Source organism: Hordeum vulgare, chromosome 1H, assembly GCF_904849725.1.
Source record: "Hordeum vulgare subsp. vulgare chromosome 1H, MorexV3_pseudomolecules_assembly, whole genome shotgun sequence".
Classification (NCBI taxonomy): domain Eukaryota; kingdom Viridiplantae; phylum Streptophyta; class Magnoliopsida; order Poales; family Poaceae; genus Hordeum; species Hordeum vulgare.
In genome coordinates, this window is record NC_058518.1 from 34997218 (window position 1) to 35009982 (window position 12765).

Here is a 12765-nt window from a genome sequence, read left to right on the forward strand (position 1 = left end):
CAAAGATAAATAATTTGAAACGGAGAGAGTACAACTTTAGTACTCTCTATGATCCAACGAAGATATCTAACAAGTAATGTGACACGTAAATGGATCGAAGGAAGCATCTCGCGCAAGAAAAACACTTTACAATGTGAGAATAATATCTTTTTGCGTGTCAGAGAGCGCTGGTTCCAGCAATTGCTGGGAAAAAAATCACGCACGCGCCGCTCTAGCAGAAATGTTAACATTTAAAGGGCTATGCATATTTTACGAAAAAACGAGATGATGGACATGGATAATATAGATAATTCATAGATAGAAACTACTCCTCGTCGATAGTTCATCATAGTGCATAAAATAAAAATGATAAAAAATGCTAAACTACTCCTCGTCGTCTTCCTTCGACGCGCTGGTGTCCGACTCCTCCGTCGTAATGAAGGCGTCAGCCCACCGTTCATCATCGAAGGACCAAGTCGACGCTCCCTTGAGCTTCATGTTAAAGAGTGCGGTTTGCTTCCGCGTATGCATGTCCTCACGATAGGCGGCTCGCTCCGTCCTCCTTTGCATGAAGAATTCGCGCTCGTCGAGGATGTCCTGCGAAAATTGTTGGCGCCACTCCTTCATGGCATGTTCGTCCATCTCAGCGATGCCGAGCGGCGCTCCGCTTCCGGTTCTGGCGATGGTCCTCTTCGGTGACAACCCGCGGAGGAGGTGCGAGCCGCTGCGCCCACTCCCGCGTAGTCACCTCGAGAAAAATCATGTCCCTAAGAGGTCGGTTGAGACGCCACACCGCCGCGTCGTACGCGCGGGCGGCCTGGTCGGCGATGTTGAACGCGCCGAGGACGAGGCGCATGTCGTCGGAGTGGATCTCGACGTAGAAGGTACCGGAGGGGCACGCGCAGATGTCGTGGTAGCCCTAAGTTCCGCGACGGCAATGGCGGCGCGGCGGCGGCAAGGCAAGAAAGAGAGCGGTAAAAGGCGCGTGGCGAGGTGAGGGGCACGTGAGAGCGGTAAAAGGCGCGTGGCGAGGTGAGGGGCACGTGAGAGCGGTGAAAGGCGCGTGGCGAGGTGAGGGGCACGTGAGAGCGGTGAAAGGACGGGTGGAAGAGGCGCTAGATTTATAATGTGCGTCAACCGCCGCGCGTCAAATTAACACGCACCGGGCCGCCTTTTTCGCGTGTCGGGATTTTTCACGTTCGTTGGAGCACGCGCAATCGCTCCGTGCGTTTTTTTTATAATCACTGTTGAAAATGCTCCCAACCTAGTAAACTTATTTTTGGGGAAACAGAATAATTGAACTGAATATTAAATTAAATATGTATCCATGTTTATGTTAATTATGGTTGATTTAGTATTACAATAGACAAAAATCTGAAATAAACAATTCAGAACGTCGTTGATTTATAGTATTACGATAGACAAAATCTGAAATAAATAATACAGAACCAAGGAAGTACAATTTTAGTACTACTCTCTCGGATCCACCGGAGATATCTAACACATAATGCGACACGTAAATGGATCGAAGGGAGTAATAAATCAACGCCACCCTAATATAGGCCTAGAGGCGTAGGAGTGTCTATATTTTGCATAACCAATTAATGTTTCAAGAAATGCTTAATTTTGAATGATATTTCTTTCGTATCTAAATAATTATACTCCCTCCATGTGTGGAAGTAGTCCACTAATAAAATCTTTATAAAGACTTATATTTAGAAACGGAGAGAGTAGTTTAGTTTCTTTCAACTAAAATTATTTAGATACAAAGAAAGTAGTAAATGTCTTCACTTACGCAAATCAATCGGTCACCAACATTGACCTTAGAATTACTGTGTTCCAAACAGAGGAAGTGAAAATTCCTGCCCAAACCGGCCGCCAGGTGCCCCCGAATTTCACCTCGCCTTCCGCGCCGGCGGTCGTTGCCGGATTGGATCCCCCCGATCCCAGAGGCAAGCATGTCTGAACCGAACCAGCACAGCACAGCACAGCACAGCACAGCACGACCTCGACAGTGAAAGAGATGAATCAATGGCGACCGAGGTGAAAACCAACCCAGGAGCAGCGGCATAGCCATAGGAGCTGTTGAGGGACAGGCAAGTGTCACCGCACTCCTCCCGCCCTCTTTAAACGCCACCCTCACCAACCCACCCCCCACGCCATCGCCATTTTCACCCCCCACCACCGAGCAAGGTTTCACCATTCCCTCTTCCTCCCATCCCCCCATACCTCCTACCCCTGCTCCTACCACCTTCCACCCTGATCTTCTTCTTCCCCACCCCCTTCCCCAGGCACATTCCCCCACCCCCAAATCTTGGTGCTGATCCAACCCTGCCGCCCCCCATTAATTCCCCCCCTGTTGCTCCGTCCGCATTGATTCAAGGCCAGGGCAGGGGAGAGGGCTTCTCTCGTCGCCCCCGCAGAGTCCAGTCCTCTGGTCTTTGGGCCTCGGTGGTTCTTGATCTGGGAGGGGAGGCTCGGTGATCTGGGGCGGGTCGTGATTTGATCTGAAAGGCTGTGGCTTTTCGGGGGGAGGGGTCGGAGGATTTGTGTCGGGCGTCATGGGGACGGGGGCGGTGGCGCCGGAGCGGCCGAAGCAGCGGCGGGGGGGCCACCTGTGGAAGCGCGCGGTGCTCCACTTCTCGCTCTGCTTCGTCATGGGCTTCTTCACCGGCTTCGCGCCCTCCTCCTCCTCGTCCTGGAGGCCCGGCGGCGGGGGCGGCACGCCGCCGCCGGTCCTCGCGGCGGAGCAGCTCGCCGCGTCCCGCGTCGCGGGAAACAGGGACCAGCGCATCAGCCTGGCGCCGCCCTCGCCGGAGGGCGCGGCGGCGGCCGGCGGGGGCGGCGCGGTGGTCGACCTGGACGACGACGAGGAGAGCGGGCCGCGGAGGATGCTGATTGTGGTCACCACGACCAGGTCGGGGGCAGGGGAGCGGCGGCGCAGGCGGCCGGAGCTGCTGCGGCTCGCCCACACGCTGCGGCTGGTCCGCCCGCCGGTCGTCTGGGTGGTGGTGGAGCCGGCGGCCGACGCGCCCGCCACCGCCGAGGTGCTGCGGGGCACCGGGGTCATGTACCGGCACCTGGCCTTCCGCCCCGAGGAGAACTTCACCACAGCCGCCGCCGAGGCCCACGCGCAGCGCAACGCCGCGCTCGCCCACGTCGAGAAGCACCGCCTCTCCGGCGTCGTCCACTTCGCCGACGCCGCCGGCGTCTACGACACCCACTTCTTCGATGAGATCCGCCAGATCGAGTGAGTACCGCCGCCACCACCCCATCATCCATTCCCCCTTCTCCCTTCGTTCTCAGCAAATTACAATGCCGATTTCGATGCAAAATTCGAGTAGATTGCAAATTACAATGCCGATTTCGATGCAAAAATGCCGGAACTTCCCTCCTTTTCCCCGTTCTTTCAGGTGCTGAATCCACTACAATTTCACTTTTTCTTCAGTTTCCAACAGTAGTACTACTCGTTAATTAATTTCAGATTGTTTTAGGTGGGCACCGACTAGGGTTCCTCATCCCTAACCTCCACTTCTCAATTTAGTACAGCAGTACTCCTAATTTTCTAGCTATATAAGAAAAGGTTTTGGCAGCCTTGTAGTCTTGTGCAGAGTATAATTGAAGGCAGCACAAGCTGTCATTAGTGGGGGAGGAATAAGGGTTTAGAATAAGATGATTGACTCCTCACATCAGCACCATGAAGACTGCAAATGCAGCTGAGAGGCCATGCCCTGATGCAAATGACTCAATTATTGGATCTGGCTTTACCTCTTCTTTATTCCCATTCCTCCAGTAAATTATGCTTCTGCTGTATAGCAAATTTTAAAATTTACTAACAATCTTTTGATTTTGATCTTGTTACCCACAATGACCAAATTGTGTTGCAAACCTGCAACCACTCCAATTAGTATAGTTTAATTAAGACTTTTAAACGTGACCCGTGAGTCATGGGCAAAGCAAAGCTGTACTATATAAAAAATACAGCAGTACCACCGATTAGTACTTTAACAGTAGGGCTAACTACTAGCTGTTGGCTCGCTGACACACGGGGCCGACCCGGCGCTAATCTAACAAGACACACATTGAATGGGCCTAAAGCATGCATTGAATGTTGCGATGTCGATGCTCCTAACATTTGCAGGAAGGAATTTGCTAGAAATGATGAGATGTGGTAGAGGATAGTAGTAACCGTTAGGCCATGGCCATTGAACTCCATTAAAAGAAATGCCCACACCCGTTGCTTTCTCTGACCCCCCATGTGTGGCCATTTGAAATGCACAACCAAATTTGCCTACCGTTTTGGAGCAAATTTTCCACAACGGTGTGACCGCCAGCTGTTCGCGGAGACTGCACATGAGGAATTAGCGCCTGAATTCTTGCAAATAAGCAAGGGGAATTTTCTTTTAACCGACACTAGATGCCGATGATTGGTGCCTAACATGACCATGCATGTCCATCGTAGCTGTACTCCAATATTGTGGTTCTGGCATCTATCAGCAGCCACGGAATGTGACTGGTGTGTCAACGTTTGCTTGCTCCGATCCTGTTAAATTCCAGGTCAAACATACCGTCTTTGTTCTATCAAAAAGGCCTAACATTTTGACCTCAAATTTAGCTTTTGCTTCTATCGCCGAACGATGTTTGTGGAGAGAGACTGTATGATGCCATTGGATGCAAATTAAATCTCAACAAGAAAATTTTAAGTCCACAACATTTGACGGGCCTTTCGCTTTTACCTTTTGAACAGTATCATTCTGACTTGCATGAGTACTTACTTCCATAATAAGAAGAAATAAATCCTTGTTAGTACTATGGCACTAGTACTCATGTCATGTGGGAGCATGGTGTTTTTCCTTTTTAAAAGGTGTAAATATTCATATTCCCATGAGGATGAAGAACAATCCTTTTGGTTGAGGGGAACATGATGAGACCAAAGCACTCCTCTCTTTCCCAAGCAAGCTTTTGCTGCATCTCGCCAGCCCACATTGTTTTTACTATTCGTGTAGAGTTCCTCGTGATGCGTGCACATGTGGCCCCTGGTGCTTTTCTGGGCGCACCAGCTCACAACACAACAGACCTAGCTGTTTTTAGCATCAGCCCCAATATGACCGGGTGTGCGTGTCCCAGAATTTACCTGTTCAGTCACCACAAATGAAGTATAGTAGCTTGGCATGGGTTTTGACCAGGGTTAAAAGTCTCCACCGTGCTTAACTTGGGATTAGAGTTGAGAGTACTTCTAATCCTGGGTGACTAAAATAGTAAAACTTGTGTACTGTTTGCCTAATTGCCCGTACAAGTGTACTTAACCTGAATTGAGTACATTGTTTGCAGTACTGTTTGACCATACATTGCATTTTGAAAATGCGTGCAGAGTAAGTAAAGTCTTGCGTTCGTTGTCAACGATTGTCTCATCCCCTAGTTTGTTCGAGGCATTTCGAACTTCGAAGTTGGTAATATATACATTTATTTCGCTATTCGTCACTCGTCGGCATGTGTAGGCAAGTGGATGATTTAGTCTATTCCCACGTATTGTGAGACAGTTGCAGGCAATAACTCACTCTCCTTGTATTGTGTTCCATGCCTACTGTCTAGTAGTGTGGAGATGAATGAGAAGAAGTTTTAGAATACTAGCTGTAGTCATGATGTAGCATGTGGAAGATGTGCTCATGGATTTATGGCCACATATCTTTTCTCGTTCAGATTTCTTAGATTGGGAGGTCCTCTAATTTTTTAAACCCAACTGGCCCTTGCACGTTTGATGTCGGTGGAGCCTAATTCTGGGCAAGGTTTAGTGTATTATTTTCCTTGGGTCTCTAGTCTTAATCACTGACCAATCAAGTTGAGGTCTATGTAATCACAGCTAACTCTTGAATTACGTTTTTGCAAATGACTAGTGGATGATATTTACTTGATGCATGTTTCTGATTTTCCTTATAATGCGTGAAATGGACAGGGCGTTTGGGACATGGCCGGTGGCAACGATGTCCGCTGGAGAGAAGAAGGTTGTGGTTGAGGGCCCACTGTGCAGCGCCTCGAAGGTAGTCGGCTGGTTCTCGAGGAACTTCAATGATGGTACCACTCGTTCAGTGACATATAACACTGAGGTTGACTTGAATCCTGCCGGTGCTGCTGGCACGCGAGCCCACACGATCGATGTATCGGGGTTTGCTTTCAACAGTTCTATTTTGTGGGACCCTGAGCGGTGGGGACGACCGACGTCATTACCGGACACTTCCCAGGTTAGTTCACTCCCAGTAACGCTGTTGACCTAATGCTTGTTACGCTTTGCAAATGTACAAAACAAGCCATTTTCATAAATTAATTTTCTTTTATCGTAATGAAATATTAAGTCAAGTATTGATCTCTGATTGGCACATCACAGTTGTTGATCAGGCCACATAGAACATTTAAGTAATAGGACCACACATTTTGCAACTACTTATCTAGACCATGACATTATCGAAAAAGTAACTGTGACAAGTTTCCAAAATACTTTAGTTTGTCCATTTCCTGATCTCATTATAGCCAAATAACAAACCTCAGAAACTAGCGAACCCACTGAAGGATCCTCAGAACTGTGGGTTGCATGTCCAGCTTAAAGCAGACCCAAATAATTTCAGCTTGAATTGAATTGTATTATACTTTTTAAAATTCGAAATTTCACAAGTCAGTCTGATAAAATAGTCTTATCCTGTCAATTGATGGAAGGCCACTTGCAGATCCAGAAAGTATGCTGTCCACTATGAAGTTAAAAATGACATCCTTGTAGTACTATGGTATTATTCAAGGAGTAATAAATATCTTTAGCTGAGTGGTTAAGTAATGCTGTGGGCTACGGTTCCTGCCCCTGATCTCCTCGCCCCTGAGATATTATCCCATCTGAACTCACTGCCCGACTTACACAATTATCAACTTCCCTTTCGAAGTTGACTGACCTGGCGTTACACAATTATCAACTTTCCTTCGACGGAACATCGAGGGGAACAGGTGGCAATTATTTGTCCCACCATCACTTTCATGCACTCCTTTCTTGTGATCTTAGTTCCATTCGTCCCACCGACTCACCTACTTAGCGCGTCATCATCCTAGAGCTGCATCCCACTAGTGGCACTGATAGGTACATGCTCCACTACAACCGAAACACTGATTGCTGACTGAAACAAGATAGAAACGCCGATCACTGATTGAACCAAGATAACCGAGCTAGGTAGTTGCACCAGAAAGACCCAGATTTCCAACCACCACAGTGCATTGGGCCATATGCAAGAACCTGATAATTTCTTTAGCACCGAAATGGTACCAAATGGTCGAGTGCCCACCAGAACTACTTCTCCCAGCTAATAATCGACGCTCTTCTTCCTTGATATGTGATTGCAGGATTCAATCAAGTTTGTGCAGGAGGTGGTGCTGGAGGACAGGACGAAGCTGAAGGGGATCCCGTCCGACTGCTCCCAGATCATGGTGTGGCAGTATGACGTGCCCGGCAGCGCCAGCGCCCCCAAAACTAAAAGCAAAACCGCCACCCCGAAAACCCACCATAGAAGAAGGTAGGGATTGAACAGGACGAAAAATCTTGGGCGGAGAAGAACAGTGTTGGAAGTGGAGTTGATGTAAGTAAATGTGGCGAAAAGGAAAAAGGGAAGAAGGTTGCTGCTTACACTGAGTTTCTATTTCTCTTTCTTTTTTTCTTTCTTTCTCTCAATTTTGTCCCTTTTTTCCCCTTGTGGGGGTCGTGAATGGTCCTCTGGAAATGGAAATCGACCCCCGGGGCAATAGTATTATTTATTCAGATTATTTTACCCTGTGATTCTTTAACCCGACCGCTCCTCCTCCGGGTCCTTGTGATCTTCTTGCGGATCGCTCATCTGTGGAGCGCAATAAAACGCTGTGTACAAAGTGTGGGAAATCTGCAGATGAAACGATGATGAATTCACAGCAAGTTTCAGCATCAGAATGAACTGTTTCGCATTTTTTTTGCTGTGGTTCCAAATTCAGCCGTGTTTCGCGTGTTTCAGCATCGAAACGATTCTAGTTTTTTTTAAGGGTGAAACACAGCTGTGTTTCTGTCGTACCACGCGGCAGCGGCAGCGGCAGCGAGATCTGCGGCGATGAACTGAAGTGAATGCGCCCAGATCTACTGCTGGAGCAGTAGTATAGTACTCCTCCATTATTGGAGATCCAGCTGGTAGTGCAAGTATAACGCGCACGCCGTACTGGCCACGGCGCGTGTGCAGCCGACCGACAACCTTTCAAGTGTCGGCAGCCAGCACGGCAAAGCCCGATTCCTGACTGACGCTGGCCGTGCTGGTGCTGGTGCGTCGACGTGGGATGGCTTTTTCTGATGATCACGGAACGGAAGAAGCCATCCACACCTGTGGGGTGTGGAGTGTGGAATGAAATGATGCCGCTCATAGCCCACGCTCGCACGCACGAGTTCCCAAAACCCTCTTTGGTTCAGATGGTTTTTCCTGGTACTAGGAATCATGGAGGACCAAAATCCTCGGGGAATTTCCCTGCGTTGGCCGTTTGATTATCATGGATAATGTTTCCCCGATTTCTGCGTTTTCGCAACCCTCTAGCCTGTTGAATTTTGTACCAAAGATGTTTTTTTTTACAGAAAAGGCAATTCTTGTATGTTAGAGCATCTGTAGTCGGACTGGGCAAATCCGGTCCCTATACGTATGTGGACGCATCCGGACGACGCTATATATGTACGCGGACGTGCCCAGGCACGCTCATGGATGCATCTGGACGATCCTTCATATTGTTGTGGTTAACTCCCTTTCTCCTCCAATCAAAGTGCACGGTTATTGTAAGAATGCTTGCACTTGGTACTGCGACATATGTCATTGCTGATATGGTCAGGATGGAGACGAGCACATGCCTGAAGACTACTATCGAGTCTGTCCGTGCTGTGGTCAAGGTGTTTGAAGCAGAGTATCTGAAAGAACCAAATGCGCATGACACGAAGAAGTTGTTGGCTATTGAAGAGTCTAGAGGGTTCCAAGAATGCTCGGATCAATTGATTGCATGCATCAACAGTGAAAGAACTATCCCAAAGGTTTGCGAAGAATGTATCAAGGTCACACCAGAGAGGCCGTCATCTTTATGAGAAGCGGTGGTATCACATGACTTATGGATTTGACATGCTTTCTTTAGAATGCCGGGTTCTCAAAACGACATCAAAGTGCTTCAGTGATATCCGGTGTTCAACAGGCTTTGCAATGAGGAATCACCTCCTTGCAACTACACTGTCCACGATCAAGACTACAACATGGGATACTATCTTACGGATGGCATATATCCTTAGTGGGTTCTATTTGTGAAGACCATATTCGAACCACGTGACAACAAACAAAAGCACTTCGAAACAATGCAGGAAACAACTAGGAAGGATGTGGATGGGGCATTCAGAGTGCTGCAAGTTCGTTGGGGAATTGTTCGTGAGGCTACAATGATGTGGAAATCCAAAACTTTGTGGTAGTAATGACATGTTATGTTATTTTACACAATATGACCGTCAAGGATGAGGGTGATGGTGTAGCTCAAATCAATGATTTTGAACCACCCGGAGAACAAGATTAAATCCCGAAAAATCAAGATGCAGTTCAACTTATGAACATTCTGCAGATGCATCGGAATCTTCAAGATCATTAGGTGCACGCATGACTACTCAATGATCTGGTGGAGCATTTGTGGACCCATAATGAAAATAAAAAATAGATGATTGATTGTGCATTTCAAATAAATTTTATGTAAACACTATTTATGTACGGTACCAACATTTATCATTTACATGTGATATTGATTTGTATGATCGACGTGCATGACTTTGCATGGATTTGAGTATCCGAATATGAGATATGTGGATGTGTGAAGCGAAATATGAGGGGTTGTCTGGATTCGTCCGCGGGCGTGCCCGAACACGTCCCCAAACGTATAGAGGGGAGAATTTGTTCAGTCCGACTGTAGATGCTCTTAGATCACAACTTTAGTGATCTAAACACTCTTATATATTTGGCAGAACAAACACACGTGGCGCATCTTTTTTCTTTCTTTATAAATTTGGAAAATGTTTTTATGTAGCTAGTTCTAAAAAAATGCAAATATTTTCTATGTGTATTGCACAAATAAAAATGCCCATACTTATGTACAACATGTCTAATGTAGTTTCCTCTGAGAAAATTCCGCTTGATATGAGTAGTGTTTTTAGAATGCCCGTGTGCTTTCAACAAAATGTTTTGCGTGTGAAAAAAGTGTCCTCCTATGGGGGAAAAGTGCACGCATGTGAAAAATAATGCCCATGCATTGGAAGACAGAAATGGCCACACACATGGAAAACAATGTTCATGTTATCTTGGATTTTTTTATGTATATATTTTAAAAAGTTCACATGAACATGTAAAACAATTCATGTACATTAAGGAAATTCTACTTGTAAAAGAAGTATTCAGGAGGAAGAAGTATTTACGAAGGTGTGTACATAATTGAAGGCTTCGACGAGGAATGTTTTTATCCAACATGAATGACATCATGATCTTAGGACTGAGCCACCTAGAGTTTAGGCGTTATACATATAATTCATGTTTTTTTTGTATTCCGCCTTCTTTTTTCTTTTTGACTTGATGAGAGGACTTTGTTGATTGTGTGCATCTTAGTCATGGAGAGGCTAGGTGCAATGGTTAAAACTTGTAAGTAATAAAATACCCCTTTTCAAAAAAAAAGATCTCAATAGATATTCATTTCTCAAATGTTCGCATGTCTTTTAAAAAGTGTCCATGTGTCTCCTAAATAGTAGAATAAACAAAAAAGTAAAGAAAGTTGAAAATAATAATGAAATGGTAAACTGAAAAGAAAAAGGAGAAAAAAAAGGAAAATAACAAAAACGGAAACAAAAAAGAGAAGAGATGACACAACTCAAAAAAGAAGAAGAGAAAACAATATGAGTAGCACAGTCGATCCCTAACTGACACTGACGTGCTGATTGTGCTTGTGCTTCATTGATACCAATCCCTGTGAAATGATGCCACTTACGCGCGCTCACGTACATGCAGATGTTTTCAGAAGCTAGCCCTGCATAATTTCGTTCAAAATTATGGACGATCAGTTCTCCTGTTGTGAAAATCGAATAGTACTTATTCTAAGAGCAAAACATGAGTACTACTCATAATGTTTCCTCCTCTTCTTCTTCTTCCGTTTTGAGTTGTGTTTTCTCCTTTTTAGGGTTTTTAGGCTTCTGCTCTCTTTTTTAGGCCTCTCTTTCTTTTTAGGTTTTTTGGGGGTCTCTTTCGTTTTTAGGTGGTATTGAATTATTATTTTTGCCGGGCAATGTCGTATTGAATTACTGCAAGCACTACTCCCCGTGCTGAATCGATAGAAATGTAGCAACGGCTCAAAACCACCTAGATTTCTATCGTTATTTCTCTCTTTGATGGATTTCTTTAAATTTAGAAATATTTTTTAAATTCATGATTTTTTCAATATTCATGACTATTTTGTAACAAATATTTTTGCAAAATAAAAATACGAATCCTCGCACAAAACTGGCCACAAACCAGGCCGAGTTTGTCCGTTTGGCTACACACTATAAAAGAAAAAGAATCACTATTAAGAGAAATGGGCTGGCCCATAGAGAGGCCATGCGCGCGTTTTTATTATGTGTATTTCACGGCTTTTCCTACCTGACGCTCGCTGCGTCAATAGCGATGCCAATGCACTACCGTCTGGAAATACCCAATATGGTTGTTCGTTCTTGCTTCGGCTTCCTGAAATCATTAGTTAAGAAGTACTCTTTGTAAAGGCCACATCCATCTTTTCAGGTTGCGATAAATATCGCAGTGTATGTACGTCATTTGTCGTAATCTGGGATTTTTTTTCATAGATTTATCATTCAAAACATTTTATCTCTCAAATCGTGCATCCAAATCTTGATCCATTTTCATCGCTTGATTGCCCGCGTTGAGATCTTCAAAACTAGATCCCATGTTGATAGATTTCAATAAGTATTTTTTTTCATTAAAAAAACAAAGACTGGGAGCACGTTGTTTTCCTTTCCGAGAGGCACTCCCAATGCCCCTAGAGAAAGAAAATCCTTGCCTTCATGAGAAGTAAGTTCATGTATCTTGTGGTAGGAAAAAAAGAAAATGCATTTTTTTTCCTTTTCGTGAGAGGTACGATCGTGCTTCTCGCGTAAGAAAATTCATGGCTCAACGAGAAGTAAATCCATGTCTCTCACGAAAAGAAAAACAAAAAAATATGTTTTTTCTTTTTGAGAGGCACCACAAGATAATTCATGCCTTCACGAGAAGTAAATCCGTGTCACTCACGGAAGAAAAAATAAACACGTGTTTTTTTTACTTTTTCAAAAGGCGCAATCGTGAAAGTTAATCTGTGCCTCCGCAAGAAGTAAATCCATGCCTCTCGCGAAAAACTAAAATACATTTTTTCGCATAAAAACACTAAGAAAAGCCAGGAAAAAGAAAAAAAAAGCCCTTAAAAAGATCATCTAAAAGCAAAAAATACGTGCAAAAAAAAAACTGAAGTGAGAGCCAAAACGCGATATGTTGTGGCGGCTAAAAGCGCGACAAGTAATGTGCTCTCAGCCGACCCTAAGTGACCCTTGTGAAAGCTACCAAAGGAGTACTCTTTGATTAGTTGCTTCCTTGTTCTCCCGCTTTCAAGAGCTCTCCTGTTCCGGTTTAGTATTTTTTATTTTTTTTTCAGTTTTTCAACGGCCACCGTTTACTTCTTTTTGCTCTTTCTACTGATTGCGCTTTCAGTTAGTTC

The 12765-nt window shown here is 45.2% G+C and overlaps 1 protein-coding gene across 1 annotated transcript; it reads left to right on the forward strand.

Annotated features, from left to right (window-relative positions):
• Window positions 1-2123: 2123 nt before the first annotated feature.
• LOC123406394 (probable beta-1,4-xylosyltransferase GT43A) lies at window positions 2124-7930 on the forward strand. The gene is made up of 3 exons (XM_045099911.1): window positions 2124-3229; window positions 5933-6218; window positions 7357-7930. Exons 1-3 carry the CDS (start codon window positions 2541-2543, stop codon window positions 7528-7530), a joined length of 1149 nt encoding a protein of 382 aa, XP_044955846.1. The 5' UTR covers window positions 2124-2540; the 3' UTR covers window positions 7531-7930.
• The last annotated feature ends 4835 nt before the right edge of the window (window positions 7931-12765 follow it).

Excerpts from the sequence above, each read along its gene's own strand:
- LOC123406394 (XM_045099911.1), top strand. The coding sequence starts at position 2,541 with ATGGGGACGGGGGCGGTGGCGCCGGAGCGGCCGAAGCAGCGGCGGGGG. Across the intron at positions 3,230-5,932 it reads GATGAGATCCGCCAGATCGA|GGCGTTTGGGACATGGCCGG; the intron begins GTGAGTACCGCC and ends TGAAATGGACAG. Across the intron at positions 6,219-7,356 it reads CATTACCGGACACTTCCCAG|GATTCAATCAAGTTTGTGCA; the intron begins GTTAGTTCACTC and ends ATGTGATTGCAG.